The sequence below is a fragment of the Lissotriton vulgaris genome, chromosome 11, assembly GCF_964263255.1.
Source record: "Lissotriton vulgaris chromosome 11, aLisVul1.2, whole genome shotgun sequence".
NCBI classification, from domain to species: domain Eukaryota; kingdom Metazoa; phylum Chordata; class Amphibia; order Caudata; family Salamandridae; genus Lissotriton; species Lissotriton vulgaris.
In genome coordinates, this window is record NC_141699.1 from 991,614,635 (window position 1) to 991,633,990 (window position 19,356).

A 19,356-nucleotide genomic window follows, 5' to 3' on the forward strand; every position below is an offset into this window, starting at 1 on the left:
GACTGATTTCCTTTATTTTGCTTCAAAGATATAATATATTGTACCTTATTGGGTCGGAGGTACAAAAACCCCACAGTTAAATGGCAGTGCTTTCTGAAATTAAACCCTTTATCTTAAGGGCTTGACCAATTTCTATAACGATTAAAATCCTGCAATATGTACTATCACTGATTTGAGTTATGGTGTGTTCAACATCAGGCATTTCACCCCTTTTGTCACTGAATGTGTGCATAAGGTCTAACTCCAAACCTAATCTCCAGGAGATAAAGCTTGCATTATACTGCCAGGCAATCTATCTTGTGGCCTCAATACCAAGATGGGCATTTTATAACCCACTGGGAATTCCTTGCAATCCTCAAAGATTATCTGTGTGTGCGCAACTTGTACCAATTTATTTAGAATGCCTGCACGTCCCTGTGTTCCTCTACCCTGCCCAAGTCACAGCTATTAATTCCTAATATTGTTAGCCAGTCCTGTGACCCTGCACCATTCACATACATGTCCTATGATGTCACTGAACTAAAATGCTTTTGGCGCTCCTGAAACTGTTTCTTCCCAAGATGTCTGCCGACACTTCTTGGTTTGACGTGTTGACAGCCAATCAAATCTCAGCATGAGATCGGGAATGGTCACGGATCCTCCAAGTCCCTATATGTACTGCTGAAGATTTCTTTAAATAACTCAAAAACTTCTGAACGGATTTACACCAAATAATGAAAAGGCACATCCCTGGACCAACATCTACCTTCCTGCCAAATTTAGTATAATTCTGTTCAGCAGTTTGTGCTGCAGCCATGTCTAAAAGTCCTATGGGAATTAACATGGAGAAAATGTGCTTTTAAGCAGCACTAGTTCCATGCCCCCCACTTGATGGATCACCCCGAAATGTTCAAGATAGCAGATGAAGGGAGCCTTGTATAAAATCTGAAGATTTTGTGAAGATTCATCAAACGGTGAATTTATTGGCAAATCAAAAACTATCTTCCTATGGTAAATACATCCTAACAATAACTACCTACTGCCATTAGGAAATATATATAGTTAACATTGTGGTTGGAATGGAGAGTGGCATTGCCCTCGTTGTTATGAAGTTGCAGAATGTCTCTGCCTTAAATGGAATTGAATCCGCGGAGGCAGGAAAAGGTGCATTACAAACGTTTTACTTTGAGGTAATGATGTTGAAGATGTGACCTTTTTTGGAATACCATTTCAAAGCATTATGGGAGTTGTGGTCCAATATATAATTAAGGAAAAGAAAACTGGCATCGAAACCTTTGTGCATATAACAGTGTTGATAAGATGTATTGATTATCTATTAATAATGTTGACATTTCGAATTACCCTGTTATATGTGAAGTCTTGCTGCAATAACTAAATAATGGATCACTACCACTTTGAGCACACTGCTCAAATACGGACATTTTGCAGTCCTTCAACACTTTCTGAAAAACGAAGCAGAAAATACTTTCTGGCTGCTCGCTCTGACTTTGGCATATGATTAAGGCTCGTAAAGAGTTGAAACCCGTTATGCTGCAGCACTTGCCAGTATAAAGAATGTTTCTACGAGAGCAGGTATATATATTATATATATATATATAAATATATATATATATATATATTACCTACAGGCGGTCGCCAGTAGGTATATATAGTTAGGATTTTTTGCCTATGGGATTTTTGAAAATTCTATGTCGAATAACTTTGGCGTTTGTGGACGGAATTGGCTGAAATTCTCAGGAAAATGGCACATTTTGTTTCTGAGCAGCCCTTGAAAATTCGAGGGGGTTTCGTCAAGGGGGGCCGAGAAAAAAGGGGGGTCCCAAAACGCGTTTTTAACATTGAGTTTTCCATAGGGCGGTTGGACTCACTTTTAGCTCGAACGGCTGAATGGATTTACACGAAACTTGGAAAAATTGTAGATATGGTTTGCCCGACGTGCCTTTGCTATGTCTCAATATATGTGCTCCAGTGGATTTTGAGAAATTAACGTTTTAAAAAACAGATATATCTGTGACAGCGCTCCGGTTAGCGCTCCGGTTCGCGTACCTGACGCGTAACGGAACTTCGCGAAGCTGATTGGCTTTCCGGTGTCTGTAAACATTCTAAACAGTCAAGAGTGGCCGCCATCTTGTGTCTCGGTAGGATCGAGACACAAGAGGTGGCAAAAACAAAGGGGGAAATGAGCATAAGGGGGCAGAGTACATCCTCCCTGACTCCCTAGGTTTGATGAGGGGGCTTTAAAAGGGCCTCGCGGGGTTAAAAAATAATAATTTTTATATCTTTTTTTTGCGGGGGGAGCGCTCGGTACGCGCACCGGGAAGCGTAATATTGGGAAAATAGGATGAAAGAATGTTCAAATATTGTATGTTTATTGATTGTTATTTTTGTTTTTTTTAAATTTATTTTATTTAAGTACCAACATGTAGGTACCAATGCAGAGTCTAAAAATAAAAATACATTGTTTCCTTTGTAGATATCTTTCAGGTTGTTTCAGAAGTTATTGAGGTATATGGAATTCATAGCGTAGTCTGTCAGGAAAGCAGAAAGACAATGGAGGCAGGAGATGATGAAGAGATGTTAAATACACATTGGAGATGATATAGTGGAAGAAAGGAAGTAACTATGAGCAAACTTAAGTTGCACAGTATATTTAAAGTCTGATTTTACATTAAAATCAATTTGCTACTAGTTTAAAAAATACATATAAAATGAATAATGTCTCAAACAATTTTTGAATTATTATATATAAATTTATTTTTCTGATTTATTTTCAAAATTAAAAAGAACTTCTAATAATTCTTGGTCAGATTTTGACTCATTTTCAATTAAGAAATCCACAGCTTCAACACATTGCAGAAGTTCTATGTCCATTGATTCATCAAAGAATTCTGAATCATTTTCTGTGTCTTGGTTGCATTCTGCAACAATTTCCATGTTATTTTTCTGCTCTCCTTCCATTTTGTATGCTGTAAAATGAATTTAAAAAAATATATCAGTACAGATAAGGCACTGTTGGGTTTAAGTACAGACAGGTAGTTTGTTTTTTTAAACAGTGATTTTTTCGTTGGGCAGTGTATGGTATCAAACTGGAAGTAGAAATATCAAAAAATGTATGTGATAAACTCTAAGTCAATTCTTAATTATACAAGACAAGTCTAACTCCATCCATAACTAAAACAGAGAAGTCTATTTTATTCTATAAGTATTACAGAGGGATAGTATATAACTATCAGAAAATGTTTTCCTAATTAACTTACAGTACAGAACATACTTCAGTTTTTAAAATAACATCTTACCTTTCAAATAGAACTTTAAGTTATCAGTTGAAATGTACTTGATATGTACTTCAAGAAGTAGTAGTCAAAATGGCTGTGTTTCTCTCTCTTTCTTTATATATATTCAGGTACATAACCAATCAAATGTCATGAAATAATAGAAGATATTGAAAGTAGCATTTTGATTGGTTGTCAATTCTAACACTTCATAAGTGTTTTGGTTAGGTAATTTACCTCGGGATATTTAATCAGGCTTACAGCATAATTTTCACAATGAAATTCCATCAAATTTGGGGAAATGGTAGGGACTGCTATGTAGTAGGGGCTATTCTATATTTGATGAAAGTGTCTGTAGTGGTTTTTCTGTAAATTACTTTCCCACCTTTTTTTATCGAGCGCTTACCGGTGCGCTCCCCGGTACGCGAACCGGCAGCGTTACGGGAGTCCTCCATTTTGAGTATTGGTAGAATTGAGACACAAAATGGAGGACAAACAATGTTCGGAATGGGTAGAAGGAGGCACGGTAGACACTTTGTGACCCTCTAGGTTTTCGGAGGGGGGATTAGGATGCTGATACATGCAAAAAAAAAGAGAAAAAAAAATTATATTTCGCGGGGGAAGCGCCCGGTACGCGCACCAGTAAGCGAACCAGGGAGCGTACTTTAGAAAAAAAAAAAAAAAGAATACATTTTACAGCTTTTGATATTTGCTATTAAAAAACCATTGAAATTCACTGAAAAAACCATAGGTTATAGACCATATATAGTTAGGAATTAGCATTTACAAAACCTTGAAAATTCACTGAAAAAACCATAGGTTATAGACCATATATAGTTAGGGATTAGCATTTTCAAAACCTTATTTTACTCGCACAAAACCATTGAAATTCGCATATATAGTTAGATGCACTAACTATATATCGCGCACCCGCAATCCACTGCTGATGATGTCACATATTACATCATTCATGACATGGTCAGTGACATCACTGATGACATCACTGATGACAACTCAAATGACATCACTGACAACATCACTGATGACCTCATTCATGTGATAATATGATGAATCTGTTCAGACTCTAATATAACCTTAGATACACTCAGTGTAAACAGACACTCACAAATTGTCACTCATCCATGGAGTTACTCATACACCTAGTCAGTCATGCATATATATATATATATATATATATATATATATATATATATCTATATATATATATATATATATATATATATATATAGATATATATATATATAGATATATATATATATATAGATATATATATATATATATATATATATATCCATCCATCCATCCATCCATCCATCCATCCATAAAGGTGCAATCTTCAACACATCCGCTCGCGCAAGTGAGAGAAAAGATCACCAACTCCAACGTGTAGATTTGGCATGAGTTCTTCAATCCAACAGAGCCACTAGATCCGACGCGTTTCGGACATCCGCCCTTGCTCACAGATCGTCAGACAATGATTTCTCCACAGATTAAGTACACATTTTTTCGATTTTATATATATATATCGCCGCAAACTCCTACTGCTGCTGCTTTTCCCTCGCAGGAGCACAGAGAGCACAGACCACCAAGCTGTTTTTAAATGCCTTTTAGTTTATTTGCATAGTCATCAACAAACAAACGCTGGCAGCCATGACGCGTTTCGTCCCTGCCTCGGGAAATCGATCACATATATAATCGAGGTATGTCAATGTGGAGTTAAGGACATTAAACACCAACACCAACATACTGATATATACTTAACTGGTCAATATTTTTGCTATGATACTTTGGTACCACAATATTTTGTACATATCTGAAAAATACTCACCTACTCACAAAAATATTTTGTGGTGCTGGCCTGGACTTCCAGTTATAAATCACATCTAGGATATTTGTAAGTAAAAAGTACTGATAGAAAAATATTTCTGAATTGGGATTCATTTTGCTTGTTTCAACCAAACTGGAACCTGAATCAACAGCCTTCATCCTTTTTAAATGGCAGACCAGGATGCCTTATTTTGCCATTCACTGTGCCAGAAAGCCACATGTAAGACTTGAGACTAGTGGAACGAGGTAGAATTTGGAAGACGAGTTACTCCGACAGAACAGTGATGAATATGACATCTGTCTTAATTCATGTGCATCATATCCTATGGCACTTGTAATAAAATGGACGGCTTATCCATAACAATTGTGATGAGTAGCCCATCCACCAAACTCTAAATCAGGCTATGAGGTCAAACTAGGAAATTATGTCACATGACATTTAATATCAATCCTTCTGCCCCCCCGTTTTTTGACTTGCTATCCCGCCCTCCATTTCCCTGTTGCTCATTCCCCTGGCCCACCTACCCTCCTCGCTACCGCCTCCCAGCTGCCCCTCCCACGCTCCGCCCCCCCTCTCCATTTATGACCAATGACCCAACGCGCAGCATCCACGCGCTGCGGCCGCGCCGAAGGTGCGCCAAAGGTAAGCCCGTCTACGCCCGTCCGCGCCTGGACCGCGCCCAGCGCCAGACCCCCTGGCCCCCGTCCCAACCACCCCACCCGCATTACAAACGCCGCCTCCACCCTCCTAGCCCTTAACACAGGCCGACTCTCCGACTGCGCTCAAGCCGCCCCCGGACACACCCATGGACCCTTCACGTGCAACTCCTGCAAGTTTGACGGCACCAAGACCAACCCCACATCCACTAACACCAAACAGAGATCTGACACCAACCACCTAAAATGCATCCTGCTCAACACCCGCTCGGTCCACAAACACGCCATCGACCTCTGGAATTTACTAGACTCCATCTCCCCGGACGTCGCCTTCCTAACTGAAACATGGATGAACGCCTCCTCCGCCCCAGACATCACCATTGCCATCCCGGAAGGCTACAAGATCATCCGAAAAGACCGCAACAAGCAAACAGGAGGAGGCATCGCTATTGTCCACAAGAATTCCATCCGCATCTCAACCAGCTCAGACATCAACCTCGCTAGCGCCGAGCACCTTCACTTCCAGATCCACACTGACCCCAAGACCACACTCAGAGGCACCCTCCTCTACAGGCCACCAGGACCCCGAGCACAATTCAGTGAAGACATCACTGACTTTATCACCCCACACGCCCTCCCCTCCAAGGACTACATTCTACTAGGAGACCTCAATTTTCATCTGGAAAAAAGTAACGACAGCAACACCACCGCCCTTCTGGACAATCTCGCCAACCTCGGACTCAAACAACTTGTTAATACACCCACTCACCTCGCAGGTCACACACTCGACCCTATCTTCACCTCCAGCAAACATATCTCCTTCAGTCACACCACAGCTCTCCATTGGACGAACCACAGCTGCATTCACTTTATCTACAAAAAGACCACAACCCACAACCATCTTCAACCTACTCTGCGAAGAAACTGGAACAAAATCACCATCGACCAGATCTCCTCATCGCTTCTTCAAAACACCCCTGCCCACTCATTGAACGCCAACCAAGCAGCCATTAACCTCACTCAATGGCTAACCAACAGCGCTGACAACCTAGCACCCCTGAAAAAACGTCAAATCAAACTAGGCAGCAAAAACGCCCCCTGGTTCAACGATGATCTTAAGAAATCCAAGAAACTCTGTCGCTCCCTTGAGAAGGCCTGGAAAAAAGACCCAAACGCCAACACCAGAGACGCCTTCAAAAACACCACCCGCATACACCACCAACTGATCCAAACTGTCAAGAAAGCAGCTTTCAAAGACCGACTTGACAACAACGCCCACAACAGCAAGGAATTATTCAACATCGTCAAAGAATTCACCAACCCCACTGCCAACTCCAACGACATCACTCCCTCTCAAGTCCTCTGCGACTCCCTAGCTTCGTTCTTCCACGACAAAATCGCAGACATCCACAACAGCTTCGACAACCAACCCGGAGACCAACCCACCCAACCTTCTGCCACACCTTCACCCCCCTTGAACATCCTTAATGACTGGAACCCAATCTCCACGGATGATACCATCCGCCTGATGAACTCCATCCACTCAGGATCCCCCACAGACCCATGCCCTCACCACATCTTCAACAAAGCAGATTCCATCATCGCACCCCACCTCCGAGATGTCATCAACTGCTCCCTCACCTCCGCCACCTTCCCAGATAGCTGGAAACACGCCGAACTCAGCGCCCTTCTGAAAAAACCCACAGCTGACCCCACCGAACTCAAAAACTACCGCCCCATATCACTCCTTCCATTCCCGGCCAAAGTCATCGAGAAAGCTGTCAACAACCAGCTCGCCGCCTTCCTCAAAACCAACAAATCCCTCGACTCCTCACAGTCCGGCTTCCGAGCCAAACACAGCACTGAGACCGCACTCATCGCAGCAACAGACGACATTCGAACTCTACTGGACAATGGTGACACCGTCGCCCTCATCCTCCTCGACCTCTCCGCAGCCTTCGACACAGTCTGTCATAGCACCCTGTTACAACGCCTCAGAAACATCGGAATTCAAGGAAAAGCACTGGATTGGATCACCTCGTTCCTTGCCGGAAGAACTCAGAGAGTCTGTCTCCCACCATTCAAATCAGAAGCCACTGAAGTCATTTGCGGCGTGCCACAAGGATCTTCACTCAGCCCCACCCTCTTCAACGTATACATGAGCCCCCTTGCGGCCATCGCACGTCAACACAACCTCAACATCATCTCCTACGCTGATGACACTCAACTGATCCTCTCACTCACCAAAGACCCTAACACCGCCAAAACCAACCTACATAAAGGAATGAGAGAAGTAGCCGAGTGGATGAAGCACAGCCGCCTGAAACGGAATTCCGACAAAACAGAAGTCCTTATCTTAGGTACCTCCCCCTCCGTCTGGGACGACACGTGGTGGCCAGAATCCCTTGGAAAAGCACCCATCCCAACAGACCACGCACGTAACCTGGGCGTCATTCTGGATTCCTCACTCTCGATGACCAGACAAGTCAACGCAGTTTCATCATCTTGCTTCAATAATCTTTGCATGCTCAAAAAAACATTTCGCTGGATCCCCACTGAAACTAGAAAAACGGTCACCCACGCACTAGTTACAAGCCGCCTGGACTACGGAAACACCCTTTACGCCGGTACCACCGCAAAACTTCAGAAAAAACTCCAACGCATCCAGAACGCATCAGCCAAACTCATTCTAGACATTCCGCGTAAAGATCACATTTCTGGTCACCTGAAAAACCTCCACTGGCTCCCCATCAATAAGAGGATAACATTCTGCCTTCTAACTCACGCACACAAAGCACTTTACGAACTTGGGCCCGAATGCCTCAACACACGACTTTCCTTCTACACGCCCTCCCGCCAGCTACGCTCCTCCCACCAAGCCCTTGCTGCTGTACCTCGCATCAACAAAACCACCATGGGAGGAAGATACTTCTCCTACCAGGCGGATAAAACCTGGAACTCACTTCCCACTCACCTTCGCCTCACTCAGAACCACCTAGCATTCAGAAAACAACTTAAAACCTGGATATTCGACAAGTAACTCCCCACCCTTCTCCAAGCGCCTTGAAACCCTCTGGGTATGTAGCGCGCTATATAAATCACTGAATTGAATTGAAATTGAATAGACATCATGGCTTTGAGATGTCTCAGGCAGTGGTCATTTAATGGGCCAATGAGATTCAAACTGAAAGAAATATATAAGTAATAATAGTAACAGAAAAAGAAATCTTGACTAAATTGCAAACTCTCCCATTCAGACTACCAACTATACAAAAGGAATATGACACAGGTTGGCTGGATACATATAGCAAAGATTTTATGCAGAGAGTGGAAGTAATCACTGCAACACATATGTATATTTGGGGAAAATATGTAAAGCAAAAAGATGCATTTTTATTGCAAATGCAATTTTTCTCTATAATAAGTAATTGTAAATAGGTGACCCTCCATCCACACTGCATGTTGACTTACTCACAAATCTGCCCAGAAATCCTTTGTTTGAAGAAGATGGTTGTAAAAGTGTACTGTGATCTACCTCTCAGCCTCCCAATGTAAAAACAATAGTAGAATTCTAATACATTTATTACAATTAATTTTTGAATCTATAAAATTATCAACAGCATTTTACAAGCTGAGTGAGCAACTGTGATGTGACTCACTATGAAAATAGTGTCAGTTCAAGTCATCTGATGTTTATACATTTTTGTTATTTTCCTTCTCAAATTATCCTCAATGACATAAACAGACTTAATGGTGCCTACTTCTGAGATGGAATCAATTCCTTATGCACCACTTGATAGCATAACAGTTTGCTGTTTGTTATGTTGCTGTGGATTTCAAAACATTTTAATGCTTCAGTCATTTACCCATGACTGGGAACAAAGCCAGATCCAGAGAACGGAGGCAAGGATAGTAATCAGGCTGTGACCAATTTCCATGCCAAGCACAATGAGTGATGGAAAAGCCTAGCGTTTCACTAGATAGGTCATCACAAATCAATGTCCGGAGACTTCCAGCTCCAAAAGAGAATCATATGTCCCTTAATCATGGAAGTGCAGCAAGTAGGAAAATAGGGTCTCAGTCTGCAGTCATGACATTAAAACCCCTTGCAGGTAGCTAAGTATCCACTAAAGAACAAAAGGTGACCAATGAGAGCCACTTTGTCCTAATCATTAAGGCCTGCACCCACATAGCCTACCCCACATAAAATGTGGAATTTAAAGTTCTTTGAACCAGATGCCATATTACTCAGGTTGCCTGAATCAATCAGCAACACGTGAAATGTGCCACACCAATGGGAGACTTGAACAGACAGTGGTACTCCCAGAATCAAGAGACCAGGAGAGTTCAATCAGCTCCGCTGAATGACAGAACATTCAAGGTAGCAGAATTCAATGCCGTCTTTTGAAAAGACCAAGCAAGCATATCTCTGATGAGTCAATGGAAAAGAGACAATCCCACTAAATGGTACCTCAAAGACTTAAAGAGCCCCATCATAGTCCTTGGCCTGAAAAACAAGCAAAATGGTAACAGTCCCTTTCAGAAAATACATATCTAAATGACCTCCAAGAACCAAATAACTGCAGCTCATCAGCAGTGACATAGGGACCTAACACCCATGAGGCATCATGATGCCCAAACCTATTGTTTAAGTAGCTTTAAAACAGCAGTATTCCAGTAGTGTCACTAGGATTGTTTGTCCACTAGTCAATCTTATTGAAAAGTGGGGAGCTCCCGCGGATATTGTAAATGCACAAATCTCCAGCAAAGACACAGACCACCCAGTGTATGTCTCTGTGAGCTTCAGGTAGGGAATCCTCAATGCAGAAGCATCTCCTAAGACTATTGCATGATTACTACGTTTGTAATGAGGGGAAACAAAAGTACCAGAAGGCAAAGTAAAAAGAATGAACTGACATGGGTCAAATGATTATCTCATGTTCCTGAAGTGAGAAGACTAATCAGGGCATCACTACTTGGATGATCTGGTTTAAGATGGCATGTTTGGATCATGCCCTAAGCCTGGGCAGAACAAAAGAGCAACACTTCCCTATATACCTTTTGATTGATTCATTTGAACTTGATAGTTGAAAACAAGTCCTCTACATGTCTTAAAATCCTTATCCACCCTATCCTGTTTGTTTTTTCTGACCTCTTTATGTTTACTCTCCATTGAATTTATCTATCTGTTGGTCCTCAGAAATTGATGATCTTTTAACAAGAGATATCTATGGCAGAGCCTAACTTTGTTTAAAAAAGTACACACAAACAGTAACTTATACTACCGTGAAGGTGGATTTTACAGCCTCTCACTAATCTATATGGTTACCATACATGCCAACAGTTTGGAGCAGACCACATAGAAATGTAGAAAACTAAATTTTGTTTATTTTAATTTCCCCTCTAATTTACATTGAAGTGAAGAATGTTTTAAGTGAGAGAAAACTAAAAGAAAGTTTTTATCGAATTGTGAGTTTCCTCCTGAACCTAGAGTTTTGGCATGTATGAGATCCTGGCATTGGTGGCATTAGGTTATAGTTCCTCATTAGAGGCCTTTTAATTTACAATCCGACGAAGAAGTCCGCCTTCTCTTCAAAGGGTGACCCAGTCGCCTGGATCTTGAGTCTAAGGAATGTGACCGATGGTGAAAAAGTTTACGGCCATTACAGTGTGTACAGGAGTCTGTGTTTCTTGCAGTGTACATTCATACATGAGGACATGACAGCCTGACTATCCTTTATCACCCCTTCCCCCCCCCCATTATTAGGGTTAAATGGTGGGTGGGGAACTCTCCACCCATTAACCTGTAATGAAGGGTACCCCCTGCTCTTCTAAACCCATCCGTATCCCTCTTGCTGCATTTCTGACTGCAATGCCATGAGTTGAACAGGACACCCTTCCGTTGGCAGGTAGGTGACATTCAGGTGCAGGCCTTGGATTTGGACAAAGATCATGCAAATTACTTCAGGGGAAGTTGATCCGGCCCATGACAGCACTGCAGACTGACTAGGTGAAGCAGCATGTTTACACGGCAGACATGCAAGGGACTGTCAGTCTCACTTTTCCATAATCTCGGTATGCATTGAGACAGAAGATGTGGATCCTGATTCCTCATGATCAGGGAACACATCAGGAAGATCCTTCAGATGTTTTCCTCTGTGTTTCCAACGGTCAGGTTTCTTTTCCACATTGGAAATAATTCAGGAGATATGAACAAGATGGTGAGTACTTCCTATTGTATATCAGTCAACGTGACTAGGATCCCGCTGCTTGGTGATGTTGTTGGGCAGAGAAGAGATCTTGTGTGGTGCCCTCTGGCTGTCTAACACAGCCTTTAATGGCACTCAGCATCATTCAATTTCCTGCATTTCAAACACTGGAATAAATGTTGACCTTTGAAAATGTCTTTGAGTACCACGTCTAGGTAGGCAAGCTCAGAGATGGGCAAGCCTGCCCTGAATTATGTTTATCCTTTTAGAGTTGAAAGTCAGCTATGGTTGCTTGTCAGATCTTCTGGGAAAGGTCATGCTAAAAAGGTAGTGATGGATATGTCATAGATTAAACTTAATAGACTGTATCCCATACATTTAAATTAGAATTTATTGCCCAAATCCTTTACTTTATTCTGCTCAGAATTATGATTAGAAGTATTACAGTGTATGGTGGCATGTAAGTATGAAATATAATATTTAATTGCCCTTTTTTACATGTTAGTAAAGTGTTCCTCTTTCCGTCACTTTAAATATGTGATGAGGATGTAAGACAAAATCAAATTAGATATCATGGAATAACATGAAAGATTTTGGCTTAAAGCAAACCATCTACATCCCAGCTGCAAACAAATCCCTGCAAAAACTACCGACCAAGAAACAAACAGACTTCAAAACCCTTAGACATTAACACATTTCTGATTGGTCAGGCACCAAGTAACCAATCCAGATTGTTCGCATTTTACCATGTGGTCAGATGCTTCAGGGCAGTAAGATGTTATCACTTCGGAAACCAAGGTACAACCGATTTGAGGAAAAATGCCTACATCTACACTTTAAACTTCCAGTCTGTCTCTCCTTTGCCTGAAATCAGGAGACATCGAATTTGGAAGAACCTTGAAGATTTACCCAATGTGGTCTGCCGAATATCTACAATGGCCTCTTGCCAATTACTAATATGGCAGCTAGAAGCCTTATGTGACACCACGCTGCTCAAGTGATGGGGGAAAGGAGCATGCTACATTTTGTGCTGGTACAAAAATTAACCTTAGCCTCTGGGTGCTTGGACACCAATACACCTGTAATCTACCATGTCTGTTGACTTAGTAAATTTACAAAATTGTAGCAGATATTTGGAAGAAGTGGGCATTGTTTAGGTAAAAGTAGACATTGGCAGAAACACAAGCACGTACACCTGGCGCACTTGCAGAAATAAAAGAATACAGAAAATTCTTTCAGATGGTTTGTGTAATAATTCTTACCACTGTGATCTGGAAGTGAGTCAGTGTTATAACACAGGAATTACATAGAATACTGAATTTGCTGTTTTGCTAAAACGTATCACAAGCTGATAAAATATATTTAGATTTCCGCTCCTTCTGCTTGACTCCTTTCACCCCTTACTAGGCCCAGAAGAAAGTTTTGTTACCTCAGCATAATGGCGCATAATTTCCAGTGTTGGATTTGGCTCTTTCTGCAGGATCATCTCCAAACTTTTTGCCTTTACCCTCAATTTTGTTGCTGGATTTGTTTTTGCTGGCCTTAAGACTCTGTGCATTTTACTACTGCTAACCAGTGCTGAGGTGCTTACGGTCTCACCTTAAAACATGGTAACATTGATTTAGACCCAATTGGCATATTTAATTTACTTTTAAGTCCCTAGTAAAGTGTACTACATGTATCCAGGGCCTGAAATTAAATGCTACTAGTGGGCCTGAAGTACTGATTGTGTCACCCACTTAATTAGCCCTTTAAGCACGTCTCAGGCCTGCCATTGCAGAGTCTACGTGGGCAGTTTAAATTTCCATTACGACCTCGCAAAATAAACCTTTTGCCAGGCCCAAACCTTCAGTTTTCATACATAAAATTCACCTCTAGGAGGAGCCCTGGACAGCCCAGAGGGCAGGGGGAGTGCATTTAAAAAGTAGTGTATGTACTGATGATTTTTACATTTCCTGGTAGTGAAAAACCCTTAAATTAGTTTTTCACAACTAAAGGCCTATCCCTCCCATAGTATAACACTAGAGTTACCTTATTATATTTTATAAGTGTAATTTCCAAATGGGAAGAGATAAGCAGTTCATGTTTGGTGTCTTTGGAATCACAATTTAAAACCTAACTTAGAATGAAGTTGGATATTAAATTGCAATTCTGAAAATGCCACTTTTATAAAGTTGGCATTTTCTTGCGTTAGCCATTTGGTGCCTGTAGCCTGTCTGTGGTCACATGACTGGGTGTAGCTGACAGTTGGGCTTTGTGTATTTCTCCTAGACAGCTACACACAATGGGAGCTTAAGTGAGACTGGAAGGGACATCCCTGGCAGGATTGAAGGAAGGATCTGTGCACAGCCCCACTTAGACTTGAATAGGCTGTGTCCTGCCTCCACACAAAGAGCTGCACACCGCCTATAGTTAGTCTGAGGCCAGGGCAGGGAAGGCAGGGCATTTGTGCACTTCAAAAGCATACCTCTAGAAGTTTCTCCCCACTTCAAATGTACAGCCATGTATAAAAGAAGGACCTGAGGCACTACCACTTCAGTACACTTCTGGACCTGTGGATACTTGCCAGTGCTGTGCTGCTACAAGGACTGCCACTCTGCTGAACTTCTAAAGGACCTGCTCCCCTGCCATGCTGACTTGTTGCCTGCTGCCTGCTTGCATGAAGAAGAAGAATGGGACTGCAACTTCATCTTGAACCTATGACCCCAGAGTGACTCAAAGGGCTAGTCTGCTGGCATCCTGATCCGAGCATCAGGGACATAAAAGGCTCCCCAACCAGCTCCTGGATCCAGCTGCAGCACGTTCTTGACCCCCAAGTGGTGCCTCTCAGGTCTTGGACCCTTAGTGTGGCTCATGAACTCTTTAAATCAACCTTTTGGACTCTTTGCAGTCTCAAGGGGGCCCTTCGTACCGGAACCACCCCGCTTGCACTGAAATTCAGCGTGAGCCGCCGCCAGCCCCTCTCTTCGCACAGCAAGCGTTGATTGCCCATGGAGGACTGCCACTGCAAAGCACCAGCCTGCCCATCCACAATGCCCGGCCTGTTCTTTACACCACGCCGACCACCCTTGCTTCTGGCTACCCTCTCCAAAGCAAACAAGACTCTAGGCACAAAACATGAGAAGGTAGAATTTCAGCGGGTCTAATCTGGGACGGTATCCACACTCCATCGCGGTCTGCCTGAACCTTTCACTTTGAGCCGTCCAGCGTGGCCAGATAGCTGTGGTTGGTGCTTTATTGCTTTTAGGTGCTATATTGCAATGTATTCTTTAGAAATGAATTACTCCGGTTCCACTGAATGGTTTTTAGTCATTTTGGTTTTGTTTTATTTATTACATTGAGCTCTATTTTTATATCCTATTGTGGGGTCTTTTTGTGTTAACTTTCACTGTCTTACTGTTTAAAGCTTTGCACAAATACTTTACATGGGGAACATCCATGACAACGCGGTAAAAACACTGCGCTGCCATTACCACGCAAGTTGTTACCACCGCTTGCGCTGGAGGGCGCTCTAGACTAAGGAATAGTATATTTACTATTCCTACACCTTCCCTACTGTACGTATGTTGGAGTTGGAATAGTAAATCTTACTATTCCTAAATCCAGCACCTCTAGCGCAAGTTGTGGTAACGACTTGAGTTGTAAAAGATGCGTTGTGATGTACCGCGATCTAAAAGATCGCGTTGTAACATCATACAGCCACTTTACACATTACCTCTAAGTTTAGACTTCTCTGTGCCAAACTATCAAGGGGTTGAGCGCAGGTTAATTTAGGCTTTGCTATGATAAGGACTGTGGTTGATGCTTGACCAGGAGCCACACCCCAGTCAACCGCCAGCCCAATGTTTTACATCCAGCATTTTGTGTTATGCCTGTTAGTTGCAATGCTCCATACACCAAGTTACATAATTTTGCACCCGTTTGTTGAGAAATCCTATTGAGGGAGCACAGGAACAACATAAACATACAGAACCCAAGTGGTTGTTGACAATGTCATGTGTGAATTAGCATTTATGTTTAGCATAAATGGATGGGCGGATTCATTTCTCTCTAATAGTGGTAAAAAGAATTGTGGTAAATGCCTGGTTTGTGGGTCATGTAATTTTGCATTAGATTCCTAAAGTTTTGCACAATAAAGCAAAAGGAACTTACGCAAATTTCACACAGCATCAGCACCAATAGTAAATTTGCAGATTAATTATGGGAAACCTATATGTGCCATTGTACATGAAACGTTTTTAATATTTACCTATGCACGAGTAGCTATGAAGAAGATACCTTTGCTTGGACTCAAGTGATGCAGGGATCACGTGATTATGCTGTTACTATTTAGAAACCCTTTATTAATAATATCTGTGAAGATGTTGCCCATCTGATTTCATTTACATTGAGCCAAGATGTCTATGCCCTGCACGTCTCTCATTACTGCTCTCTTTTAATACTGGTGTAGGATTTGGACCACATACTGATGCATCTGGAAGAAGTGAGGTTCTTTGATCTCTTTGGCTTTGCAGAGGAAGCGGGTGCTTGGCAGTGCTTCATGTGCAACAATCCTGAGAAGGCAACAGGTAATAATTTTCCCCTCAATCCAAATTCTACTGTTACCTTCATGTACAACTTTGGGAATTCAACGTTATTGGGCTGGTTGATTCAATCATCCCCTTGACGCAATCATCATACTGAAGTCCCCTCACAACTCGAACAAAGGCATGTTTGCCTTTTCCAAACCAGAAGCCCTATTATGTATAGGGTGCACTTTCCCTGTTAGCGTCCGGCACTCCTTAAAACAGATTCACTATGTGCAAAGTGGAAAGTGTGCCCTATCACAAGGAATATGCTGCATCCCAGCGCAGACGCGAACTCTCGCTGCCCTGGGGGCTGGGCATTCAGGTGAAAAATGAAGCGGCTGCTTTGATACCGATCCATGTTTTACATTGCAGGCAGCAACCCGCCTGCACTTTTAAATGGTATTAGAAGTCCCCTTTAAGGCGGGTGCAGTGAGTGACTGTTCCCACCTGCAAGGGGATGTCTGAGGGGTCCATAGGATCCCCTTTACCTCCTCCAGAGGGCTGCTTTCAGGAGACACTGTGCCGCCTTTTAGGTTGGGCACTTTCAGCGCGCGCTCTGATAGCTTCTTTGCCTCTGCACCCGCGTCTATAATACGACGCTGGCGCATTGGCAAAGAGATTCCCTCATTTGCACGGGGCTATGTCCCCATCAAATGAGGGAACACCCTCTTGAGAAAGTGCTGGAGCTGTATGTGCACCAGCCCTTCCAGTATTACAGAAGGGGCCGCACAAGTGTCTATGGTCCCTTCTGTAATACCAAAGTGCCCAGAGGCTCGGAAAGCGGGCGCAAATGCACATTGCGCCCCAGGGGCATTTTGTGTAATGCGGCCCCAGTCTCTATATTTACTTCTTTCTTCATTGTGGTTGTGCCGCCAAATTTATATGATCTCTGTATCTGGTACTGCTTTAATTTTTTTTCGTTTTGTACTCATGATTCCTGAAATGGTTTCCTGATTAATTGAATACAAGCAATGATTTTGCCTCAGAATATTTTTTTCTAATGAATTAAGGCTACTTTTTCTAAAAGAATATATTATGAGTTCATTGAAGGTATATTGAAGAGTACATTGAAACATTTATCTAAATGTGGCAGCATATTTTACGTTTATGGTTTTGGGTTCTTCATTATCTTCGGTGAAAAGCTGAGACTGCTGTTGGTGTAAGTGGAACCATCCTTCCGAGCGTGACTGTTTTTGTGGCACATTTGTGAATAAAGTTTTTGGGAAATTTAAGGACAGAGGACTTAAGTAGTATATATGCAGGGCCACTGGAATTATGCTGAGGGGAGGGCTGAATTATGTGGAAGGGTTGAATGAATTATGCAGCAAGAAAAGGCTACTTATGCAGCACAGCGCAGCACATTTTGTGATATTGTTACTTCATTATTCTTTTTCATTTTAACACTTGTATAATACTGACTGGGCATTGGTTGCACCTCATTAGTGCCAGTTTAACTCCTAAATATAGCAATCAGCAACAGAAATTTGCCCAGTCAACCATTGCAAAAAATCTTCCACTGTGCAGCAACATGTGTCGCTGCCATTTTATTAAGTTTTGAATAGTTTGAGATAGAAACAATTTTTTGGTTAAAAGCAGCAGATTATGGAACAGATGATGGATTATGTATTTTATACGGCAAATCTATCGCTATGCAAAAAACGACAACGCCACCCAATCGCATAGTTCCAGTGCACCTGTATATATTTCAGTCTAATGGATGTCTTTCATTCCAAAGTTTTGATATGTTGCCGTGCAAGCGGGATAATCGGAGATCCAGGAATGGGTGGAACTGCTCCTTTTAGGCAAGGCATCAGGTCCCAGACCGAACCAGAATATACCAAAAAGACAGAATTCCCTATGCAATCCCCTGCCGTATCCATGGACATGTTTTAGGGGAACTTGAGAATTTGGTGCACACAAGGAGACAGTTGTGGTAAGAGCAATGGCTTGTTCTACTCATTTGTGGGTGGCTTGTGGATCACCACTTCAGTTGCCATAAGGCTATGCTGCTCTGGCAGAGGACTGTCTACCATATATAGAGATCCTCACCAGTTGGGATCTCTGCCTTCAGTAGAGAGTCATGGCTCCACTGTAGGCATTTAACTTTACAGAGTGAGTGCCAGGTTTGTTGAATCTGGTTGCCAAAGCCATTTTGTTTTCAAGAAGCAATTGCCCTGACCAACCGAAAGGTTCTACTCTTGCATGGGTGCCATTCTGCATTTTTCCTACCCATGATCACTATTCTTTGCACAGCAGTCCTGGGAAGGATAGACAAGTGATGATCAACCCACCAAAACAATCAGGGTAGACTAGAAAGGAAACTCCAAAATATACGATCTGTTCAGTCTAGACCAAAAAGCCTACTAAAGAAAAACCAAAAACCACCACAAGGAAGCTAATCCCTCACAAGTTGACCAAACACATCTAAGAGGAGGAAGCTGCTGACTAAAACCGCTGTAGAGGCCTATGGACCCTGATGTGACATTCAATAGAAAAATTAAGAGTCTGACACATGTCTCATACAGTTTAGCCAAGCAAGCAAAGGAACTCCTCTAACATATAAGGCAAGAAGTTTGCAGGTTCCCTCAAGCAACTGAGACACTATCAAAGAGAGGATACAAATCAAAGGCTCATGGAAACCAGAGGCAATGAGGTCTGGCCTAGAAAAAAGTGAATCACGTCTAGCACTCCACAGAAATCCCAGAGCAGTAACTTTAATAACCCATGCCATTGCTTCCGAGACAGCCATTTCAGCATCAGTAAAACCTCTAGGCGGCTTCCAGGCCACATGTTCAAATGGAA

At 42.3% G+C, this 19,356-nt stretch overlaps 1 protein-coding gene across 1 annotated transcript in view; it reads left to right on the forward strand.

Moving 5' to 3' along the window:
* The window catches only part of VEPH1 (ventricular zone expressed PH domain containing 1), a 1,092,144-nt gene that overhangs the window by 834,245 nt on the left and 238,543 nt on the right, over positions 1-19,356 (forward strand). The window contains exon 11 of the mRNA XM_086944228.1: positions 16,437-16,554. Coding sequence (XP_086800354.1) covers positions 16,437-16,554 — 118 coding nt within the window. The remainder of the gene's footprint in view (positions 1-16,436; positions 16,555-19,356) is intronic.